Source organism: Garra rufa, chromosome 16 (genome assembly GCF_049309525.1).
Source record: "Garra rufa chromosome 16, GarRuf1.0, whole genome shotgun sequence".
NCBI lineage: Eukaryota > Metazoa > Chordata > Actinopteri > Cypriniformes > Cyprinidae > Garra > Garra rufa.
In genome coordinates, this window is record NC_133376.1 from 39,799,796 (window position 1) to 39,809,964 (window position 10,169).

Consider the following 10,169-nt stretch of genomic DNA (forward strand, 5'->3'; position numbering starts at 1 on the left):
CGTAAACTTAAAACTAAATATACAGTCAAGCCCGAAAGTATTCATACCCCTGGCAAATTCTGACTTCGTTACTTTTATTCAACCAGCAAGTTTTTGTTTGATTAGGAATGACACAGACATCGATGTACAAGAGGCATCATTGTGGCAAAAAAAATTACTCATCTTTTATTTACATTTGAACAAAAAGTGGCATGTCCAAAATTATTCATTCCCTTCTCAATAATCAATAGAAAAGCCTTTCTTGGCTATTACAGCAATCAAATGCTTTCTATAATTGCTGACCAGCTTTTTGCATGTCTCCGCTGGTATTTTTGCCCATTCATCTTTAGCGATGAGCTCCAACTTTTTCAGGTTGGAGGGTCTCCTTGCCATCACCCTGATCTTTAGCTCCTCCACAGATTCCCAATTGGATTTAAGTCAGGACTCTGGCTGGGCCACTGCAAAACGTTAATGTTTTTGTCTGCTAACCATTTCTTCACCACTTTTGCCGTGTGTTTTGGGACGTTGTCGTGCTGAAATGTCCACTGATGCCCAAGGCCAAGTTCCTCTGCAGACTGCCTGACCAACAGCAGAGAGCTTCTGTTTTTCACCTGTTGAGTTGATTAAAACAGCTGTTCCCAATGAATCAGGGTAATTAGGATGCTTTAGAACAGCTTGGACTATTTGGAATGGTATAGAACTTTGGATTTTCCCATAGACTGTGACAGTTTGCAAAGGGTATGAATAATTTTGGACATGCCACTTTTTGTTCAAATGTAAATAAAAGCTAAATATTTTTTTCCACAATGATGCCTCTTGTACATCGTCTTATCTTTTGGGAGAAGCCTGTGTCATTTCCGGACAACAAAAAAAAAAAAAAAAAAAAAATGCTGGTTAAATAAAAGTAACTTTAAGTCAGGGGTATGAATAATTTCAGGCTTGACTGTATATTCATTTAATTTATTTTTATGTTATTTATTTATTAGCTAATATTTATGCTTAATATATATTCAGATTTATTTCAATTTAAGAAAACAATTTTTAAGTAAACAATAACAGCATTACCATAACCTAGCTCTCCCTTTAGGTTTATTTCAAATGACTAAAACCCATTTAAATCTTAAAATAGTCTTACACAAACTTTTTAGGATTGAAGAGGTTCTCCAAGTTCCCTTTTTCATGGCATGGTAACAATCTAGTAATAACAACAACAACAGCAATAACAATGCATCCCCACTGTTCTTGATATTGCTTTTTGTTCATATTTAGGGTAAATGTAGACATTTTTGTTTTTGCACAGTCACCTCAAATGGCAAAAAAGAAGTGTCCCAATTGACCTGAAAGCACCCTTATTAATGAACGGCATCACCAAAACGAAATTGATTTCCCAAAATGCTAAATCCGACCTAGATAAAGGTGCTGACAAGCGATGCTGTGGCACAGCTTGATAAAGCAATCATCGGTTGCGGTCGTGTGGTGTCTTCAGAGGACGTGAGAAAATAAGCCTCATTGGTTCACTTACATCACCGTACGTCTTCTGTCTGGCCGCTTTAAAAAAAGAAGGTCAAAGGGATGTGGCAAACGGTTACTTCAGAAACCAACAGATGATGAGGCTGAATGACAATAATCTGAGAAAGTCAGTGTTGCATCAATGGAATCTGTTGCTACAACACTGAACTGAATTAATGTCTAATTTAAGACGAATGACTAATAAATAGCCAGTCAGGGTGATCCCCTTCAGAGGCTTTACATTTTAGTATTATTAATATTATTATTTTTATTACTCCAAGTAATGCCTGGTGTTTGTGAGCTCAAGCAGTGAGCTCTAATAGCACTAATAGTCTCTCCTCCATTTTTAAGGGGATTCTCAACATTATTGCAATTCTCTGAAATCTATTAGCGGGGGTGTGTAAGCATTTCGGGATTTTTTTCTTTGACGTGTAATCAAGAGAATCAAGGTAGTGGAGGATGTCACTTCCTCTGTCAGCACTATAAGAAGACTCATCAGTGCTGAAGCTATGAAGACCATCTCAGCATCTGCTCACCTCAGGAGGACTCAATACGACCAACATGAGGACTTTCATGCTTTTGTTGCTGACAATCATAGCTGTTACTGCATCGAGTAAGCACGCAGCGGATAAACGTCTCCTAATGGAAATCATGGATAATGTGGACCAGATCCTGGAACAAAGTTCAACGTCGGTAAGAAGTGAAAAAGATTATTTCATCTGGTTCTGAATAGCCAAACAGTGTTTTTTTTTTCTTACTCTAACAACCTTCAAATTTCTTCCACAGAATCTCAGCCAATTTGTAAGAGATGTATTTCCAGCAGCAGGCTGCTCAGTAAGTTAAATTTTACATCACAGTATTTGAGAACATACTTTTCTGATACTTGATTTCATTGTTCTCATTAATTGCATATTGTTTTACAGGAGAAACACCTGTGCCAAGCAGCAATGATTATGCCCAACAAGCATCTAAGCCACACCATGCTAAAAAGACGACTCTTTGCCTATGCAAATTATTCAGGGGTAAGTCATCTTACAATATTCATGTATTGAATTAGATTATGAACATGATTATCCTACTGTGTCTATATATTATCACAGTATCATTTTGTGCACAAACCAATACTATGTGCAGATAATATCAACATAATTCTTACTCTACAGAAATTATCAAATGCCATTTACATTTTTCCAAGGAATAAACAATAGTCAAACTACTGTAACTACTAAAGCCTGACTTAATTAAGCTTAACTTATTGTAACTACTATCAGCTCTTTGTGCCCCACTAGTATCACCAAATTGAACAACAACGCTTGTCTGAATGACTGATTTAACTAAGCTCGACTTATGACTGACTTAACTTAGTTTGACTTAATTAAGCTTAACTTATTGTAACTACTATCAGTTCTTTTCACCCCACTAGTATCACCAAATTGAACAGCAATGCTTGTCTGAATGACTAACTTAACTAAGCTGGACTTACAACTGACTTAAAGCCTGACTTAATTAAGCTTAACTTATTGTAACTACTATCAGAGGGGTGTTCCATAAAACAAATTTACCAAATAAGCCAGGCTTATTTTAGTTAGTCTGACTTATTGTCACTTGATTTGGCTCAAAATAAGTCAGACTAACTGAAATAAGCCTGACTTATTTGGTAAACTTGTTTTATGGAACACCCCCCAGTTCTTTTCACCCCACTAGTATCACCAAATTGAACAGCAATGCTTGTCTGAATGACTAACTTAACTAAGCTGGACTTAACTGACTTAAATCCTGACTTAATTAAGCTTAACTTATTGTAACTACTATCTGTTCTTTTCACCCCACTAGTATCACCAAATTGAACAGCAACACTTGTCTGTCTGACTGACTGACTTAACTAAGCTTGACTTGTGATTTACTTAATGAAGCTTAATTTATTGTAATTACTATCAGTTCTTTCTGCCCTGATAGTATTACCAAACTGAACAGCAATGCTTGTTTGGACAACTAACTTTACTAAGCTGGAGTTACGACTGACTTAACTAACCCTGACTTAATTAAGCTTAACTTATTTTTAACTACTATCAGTTCTTTCTGCCCCACTAGTATCACCAGATTGAATAGAAATTCTTGTCTGGACAACTAACTTTACTAAGATGGACTTAACACTGACTTAACTAAGCCTGACTTAATTAAGCTTAACCTGTTGTACGGGCTGAGCAGTGAAAATAACACTATAGTTTTTGACTTTAGAGAATTAGCTACGTCTACAGCTGTAGATTTACTAGACTGATTTTACACTGCTTAAAGAATGAGGTTCGATGTAATCTAACATTTAAATGTGTTTTTTTTTCCTCCACAGCACCATCAGTGCAATGTTTCAGCTTCAGAGGAGCACAAAATGGTTGTTTTTCTGACAAAAATCAAAGAATGCTGCAAAGAACAATACTCTAAACTCATTAGGCAGAGAAGAAATGTATAATGACCCTAGATTTACTGCTTATGAACACAATACTATATTTTTGTATTAGTATGTTGTATTAAATGTAACATTAATATTAAATTATTTTGTATTAAGAGAATGTCATAAAGCTCATATTTATATATTTATTGTATTTATGAATAAAACTATTCTGAAGTGATTTTTTTGGTTTGATGTTGTTTTTGGAATTTGAAATAATTATTAAATTAAAAACAACTCTACTTTTTTCCTTGTAAAATAATTTAATAATTTAAAGAGGAGTACAGGGGGGAAAAAAAACGTAAAATGTAAACATTTTTACATAAGACTAATGGTACTACAGTGCACAATGGAAATACATTACAATTAGAGTAAACTGAGCTAATGGCACAACAGCCAGGGAAACATGGCATGCACATTCTCACTATAAAAAAAAACATGAAGTAGCATAGCTTGTGTACATTGAGCTAAAGCAATTGCACGCTGCCAATTGTATAAAACATTAAGATTAGATTCGTTTCTCAATAGCATATTCCCTGACGGCAAGCTCATCATCCCAGCCATCAGTGTAAAGCAGAATATACAGTAACAGTGTTTTTGTTAAAGGTGAAATGTGCCTTTTGGAGTGCTATCGTTAGCAGACATTTTTACAGCAAACCATCCTTATCTAAACCCAGCTTTGGAGCAGCTCTGGAGTTCCTGCACATTAACACATGATTTGTTTTCATCTACACTTACGTCAAAGTGCCTTAACATCACAAGAATCAGCATTTCCTAAGACATATACTGGACTGGCCTTGAAAATGCACAAAATATGGTAGTCTTCGTCAGACAAAAGGCTCACTGCAGCAGGGATTCAATCGCAGCCTCTGGTTTGGAGGAACGTTTCCTGGAACAATGCAATTGGGGAAAAAGAGACATTCAGACATGCAAATAAAGGCGTATGTGTAATTTAGATGATTGAAAGAAGTTGAAATGGCTCAAACGTGACATTAAACGTAAAAACATTTATAATGTTACAAAAGCTTTTAGTTTTAAGTTCTTTCTTTTAAACTTTCAATTCATCACATAACCCTACAAATATACACTACCAGTCAAAAGTTTGGACACACTTGACTTCAAAATTTTTTTGTCAAATATTAATTATTATTATTGAAAATAATAATATTATTGATTATTATTTTTTATTTTATTTTATTTTTAAATATAAATTGCACCAAGGAATGATTCTCAGTTTGTTTTTAAGAAAAACATTTGTTTTTTTCCCAAAACTTCAGTTTTTCTTGAAAACAAACTTAGAATCATTCCTTGGCACAATTTGTATTTGAAAATCGAATGAAATCAAATCAAATCAAATAAAAATAGATTGTATTGTTTTTTAAATATAATTAATATTTGACTAAAAAGTAAAAACCAAAAGATATAAATTAAACATTAAGTCAAGTATGTCCAGACTTTTGACTGGTAGTGTATTTATTTTTTATTTTTTTTTTCAGAAAAATATTAAGTGGCACAATTAATTTCAACATTGATAATAATCCAAAATACTTCTGATCAGCGAGTAATGATGCTGAAAATTCAGGTTTGCATCACAGCAATTTTTTTTTTTTTTAAATATATTTACAAAGAAAACTGATATTTCAATATTTACATTTAAAATTTATAATTTACAATAGTATTTCATAATATTACTGTTTTTAATCAAATAAACGCAGCCTTGATGAGCAAGAGAGACTTCAAAAATAAAAATTTTTATGAAAACTTTCAGACTCCAGTCTGTAGTGTAGTGTAGAAATTTTTTTTAAATAAATAAATAAAAAAAAAAAGTTTAATTGTGCACAATTGTGACTCTGAATCACTAATGTTCAACTCCAATAAGAATTAAATAATTAATGAAAAAAATTTATGAAAAATTATTTAATTACTTTTCTAAAAATATACACTGCCACTCAAAAGTTTGAGATCAGTAAGGCTTGTAATGTTTTTTTAAAGAAGTCTCGTGCTCATCAAGGCTGTACTCATTTGATCAAAAATACAGAAAAACCTGTAATATTGCAAAATGATATTACAGCACTGTTTCCAGCACTGATAATAAATCAGCATATTAAAATGATTTTTGAAGGATCATGTGACACTGAAGACTGGAGTAATGATGTTGAAAATTCAACTTTAATATTTTTATTCCCATATTTTCATATTTTAATATTAATATTCCCATATTTTTGATCAAATAAACACAGCCTTGATGAGCACAAGACACTTCTTTAAAAAATAAAATCTCAAACCTTTGAGCGGCAGTGTATGTATATCATAATATATAATTATGAACAGAATATTGTGATATATGCTTATAATATGCTTTTAGCAATCACAGACTACATCTGTAAACAACATATAAAATCATACCACTAATTAATGCATCATAAAAGAAACTAAACTGATAAATCAGTAAAAATGTAACTAGCTGTAAGAGTCAAATGCCTTTGTGTGTGCAAAGGCGTATATCAGAAAATCCAAAAATAAAACAAAGCATCACATCTCACCTACGACCGGTTTTAGGCCTGGACTTTCCACTTTTTGATGTCCGAGGCCTTTCTAGTTTCATTAAAGACTGTCTCATGCTCTCTTCAGTGTAGGCCAGATACACATGAGACAGGTCAACTTCAAACGGCTGAATGACAAAAGAGGGACAGAGGGCAAAAGTTAAACATGAAAAGGGAGCAGCATGCATCACGTGTTCCTCATTAGATCTGAATGAACACTTACATCTTTTTCTTTCTTGTCCGACACGGGGGTCTGTTTTCTCATGTTGTTGCCAGTGTAGGCCACACATTTCTAAACAAAATAACACACAGATCAGCTGTATAATAGATTTTCATTGTGTCCAAACATCACACCAGATCTGTGCAGAATGAAATGTGTTAAAGAAGCTCACCAGCTGCCATTCGCCAATGTCCTCGTTCCAGTGCACATAGTTCTCAATCATCTCCTATACACAACATAACCAGAAAAGATGTCAGCAACGTTTGTCTGAACAACTGACCTAACTCAGCTTGACTTACGACTGACTTAACTAAGCTTGATTTACTTAAGATTAACTTATTGTAACTACTATCATGTCTTTTTGCCTCACTAGTATCACCAAATTGAACAGCAATGCTCGTCTGAACGACTGACTTAACTAAGCTTGACTTATGACTGACTTAACTAAGCTTGACTTACTTAAGATTAACTTATTGTAACTATCATGTCTTTTTGCCTCACTAGTATCACCAAATTGAACAGCAATGCTCGTCTGAACGACTGACTTAACTAAGCTTGACTTATGACTGACTTAACTAAGCTTGACTTACTTAAGCTTAACTTATTGTAACTACTATCATGTCTTTTTGCCTCACTAGTATCACCAAATTGAACAGCAATGCTCATCTGAACGACTGACTTAACTAAGCTTGACTTATGACTGACTTAACTAAACTTGACTTAATTAAGCTTAAAGTATTGTAACTACTATCATGTCTTTTTGCCTCACTAGTATCATTAAATTGAACAGCAATGTTCGTCTGAACGACTGACTTAACTAAGCTTGACTTATGACTGACTTAACTCAGCTTGACTTAAGCCTAACTTGTTGTAACTACTATGAGTTCTTGCTGTCCCACTAGTATCACCAAATTGAACAGCAACGCTCGTCTGAACGACAAACTTAAAGCTTGACTTATGACTGACTTAACTAAGCTTGACTTACTTAAGCTTAACTAATAGCAACTACTATCAAGTCTTTCTGCCCCACTAGTATCACCAAATTGAACAGCAATGCTCATCTGAACGACTGACTTAACTCAGCTTGACTTAAGCCTAACTTGTTGTAACTACTATGAGTTCTTGCTGTCCCACTAGTATCACCAAATTGAACAGCAACGCTCGTCTGAATGACTGACTTAACTAAGCTTAACTTACGCCTAACTTGTTGTAACTACTGAGTTCTTGCTGTCCCACTAGTATCATCTAATTGAACAGCAATGCTTGTCTGAATGACTGACTTAAGTAAACTTGACTTATGACTGTCTTAAATAAGCTTGACTTAATTAATATTAATTTATAGTAACTACTATCATGTCTTTTTGCATCACTAGCATCACAAAATTAAACAGCAACGCTCGTCTGTCTGAATGACTGACTTAACTAAGCTTGACTTAAGCCTAACTTGTTGTAACTACTATGAGTTCTTGCTGTCCCACTAGTATTACCAAATTGAACAGCAATGCTTGTTTAAATGACTGACTAAACTAAGCTCTACTTAACTAAGCTAAAGTTAACTAACAACTGATTTACCTAAGGTTTAGCACAGGGATACGGGATGAACAGTGGAAATAACACAATATAGGTTGAAGCAACATCAGTTTTACAACTTTAGAGAATTAGCTACGTAAATATTTTTTTAAATAAAAATATTTTTTTTTCTCCACAGCACCATCAGTGCAACGTTTTAGCTTCAGAGGAGCACAAAATGGGTGTTTTTCTGACAAAAATTAAAGAATGCTGCCAGAACAATACTCTAAACTCATAAAGCAGAGAAGAAATGTGAAATGACCCTAGATTTAATGAACACAATACTATATTTTTGTATTAGTATGTTGTATTAAATGTAACATTTAATATTTAATTATTTTGTATTAAGAGTATCTCATAAAGATCTCTCTCTTAAAGCATCTCTTATACACAACATAACCAGAAAAGATGTCATTTGCACGTTTTCAACTGAAATGCTGAGATTAATATTAAGCGAAATTCAGATCAAAGTCAGTTACATGGGTTTGGAATGACATCAAGAGATTAAATGATATGGAAGATTCATTTTTGGGATGAACTATCTCTTTAAGACTTTCTGTACAGTTAATTTGCCAGCTCAGTTTTGACATGTTCGCCCTTTATTGTGCAAGTGCAGCATTTCACACTTTATATTATCAGCAAAAATATCAGACTAATCAAATCCTGACAAGAGGGAAAAGCAAAAAATGATTTGCACGCTTATTTATGCAAGTGCTGCATCCTGCTGTGTTAGTGCAGGAGAAACGAGAAACAATACTTTGGTTATTAAAACAGGGTTTCTGCAGGTTAAATGAATGTAAACGTAAGATTATTTTTTAAAGACCTTTTAAGACCAAGAAAAGAAAATGTAAACGTCAAAAAAATTTACAAAAACATGTTCTCTTAATGTAAATATCCTGGAAGAAAGTTCAAAGTTTTAAAATATAAGTTCTAATCAATACTTAATTAATTTAGCAAGCTTAATTGCTTTTATATAAATAGCTCTGCTACCAACCATTATAATATGGAAATAACTCGTACTGTATCTTTGATCTTTTTTTTTTATCTTTGCATGATCACATGCAAAAACATGTTCTTCCTCAGTATTTTTGCATTGTTTTGCAATGCAAATGTCTAAAGATTTATAAATCAAGTTGCATTTACTTGGAGCAAAACAATATAAGATAAGAAGTCTTATTCAGGTCAGTACTAAATAAACAATACCATGCGATTTATATGATCCCACTTATTTTGGTAAAATAATAACATTTTGCAGATTCTGAAAGAGGGATGTAAACTTTTGACCTCAACTGTATTTGTTTTAAAAAACAAAAAGACGTTATGGCAGAAATTTATGAATTCAAGACTTTCTACTCTAAGAATTTGTGGAAGTGCAAATTAACACCAGTTTAAGGCCGACAGAAACCTTCCAGAGCACAAAGTAGAAACTAAATAAGATATTTAAGACTTCCTAGGAATATACAATTTTCTCCTAAGATCTCTAAATTTAGATTAACTTGATTAATAAAATTTCCACAGAATAAAACCATTTTCTCAAAGGAGTGGAATTATTACGCAATCATATATTATGCACATGTCAGACCAAGTTCTCGCCATATAGATTTGACATTTCCTGTGATCTAGAAAAGGGTGGTTTAATAAAGCTGAAGTAAGAGATCTTTATCAACAACAGCATATTGTGATCACTAGACAGGTTATATAAAATTCCTGTACCTCTGTAGGTATTATTTGATTCCTTCACTGTTATTCTTAAACAGGCCAACATTAAAGAATGAAGAGGTTTGTCCAAAGTTTTGACCCGAAGTGCATGAGCATGAATATAGACCTGATATTCCTGAGGAATGAAGTTATCAATAATGAGCATCTGAAGACGCAGCTCTCTGCTCAGCTGCCGGATGTTTTC

At 33.5% G+C, this 10,169-nt stretch overlaps 2 protein-coding genes across 2 annotated transcripts in view; one reads left to right on the plus strand and one right to left on the minus strand.

Annotated features, from left to right (window-relative positions):
• The first annotated feature begins 2,049 nt into the window (after nucleotides 1–2,049).
• On the plus strand, nucleotides 2,050–3,955 carry il4 (interleukin 4). Its single transcript, XM_073820237.1, has 4 exons — nucleotides 2,050–2,181; nucleotides 2,275–2,322; nucleotides 2,412–2,510; nucleotides 3,836–3,955. The coding sequence occupies exons 1-4, from the start codon at nucleotides 2,050–2,052 to the stop codon at nucleotides 3,953–3,955; spliced, it is 399 nt and encodes a 132-aa protein (XP_073676338.1).
• Nucleotides 3,956–4,193: 238 nt separating this feature from the next.
• Nucleotides 4,194–10,169, minus strand: part of kif3a (kinesin family member 3A) — a 28,791-nt gene continuing 22,815 nt past the window's right edge. Inside the window, exons 11-15 of the mRNA XM_073820238.1 lie at nucleotides 10,092–10,166; nucleotides 6,870–6,923; nucleotides 6,701–6,769; nucleotides 6,478–6,605; nucleotides 4,194–4,823 (exon numbers count right to left, since the gene is read on the minus strand). Coding sequence (XP_073676339.1) covers nucleotides 4,775–4,823; nucleotides 6,478–6,605; nucleotides 6,701–6,769; nucleotides 6,870–6,923; nucleotides 10,092–10,166 — 375 coding nt within the window. The 3' untranslated portion in view covers nucleotides 4,194–4,774. The remainder of the gene's footprint in view (nucleotides 4,824–6,477; nucleotides 6,606–6,700; nucleotides 6,770–6,869; nucleotides 6,924–10,091; nucleotides 10,167–10,169) is intronic.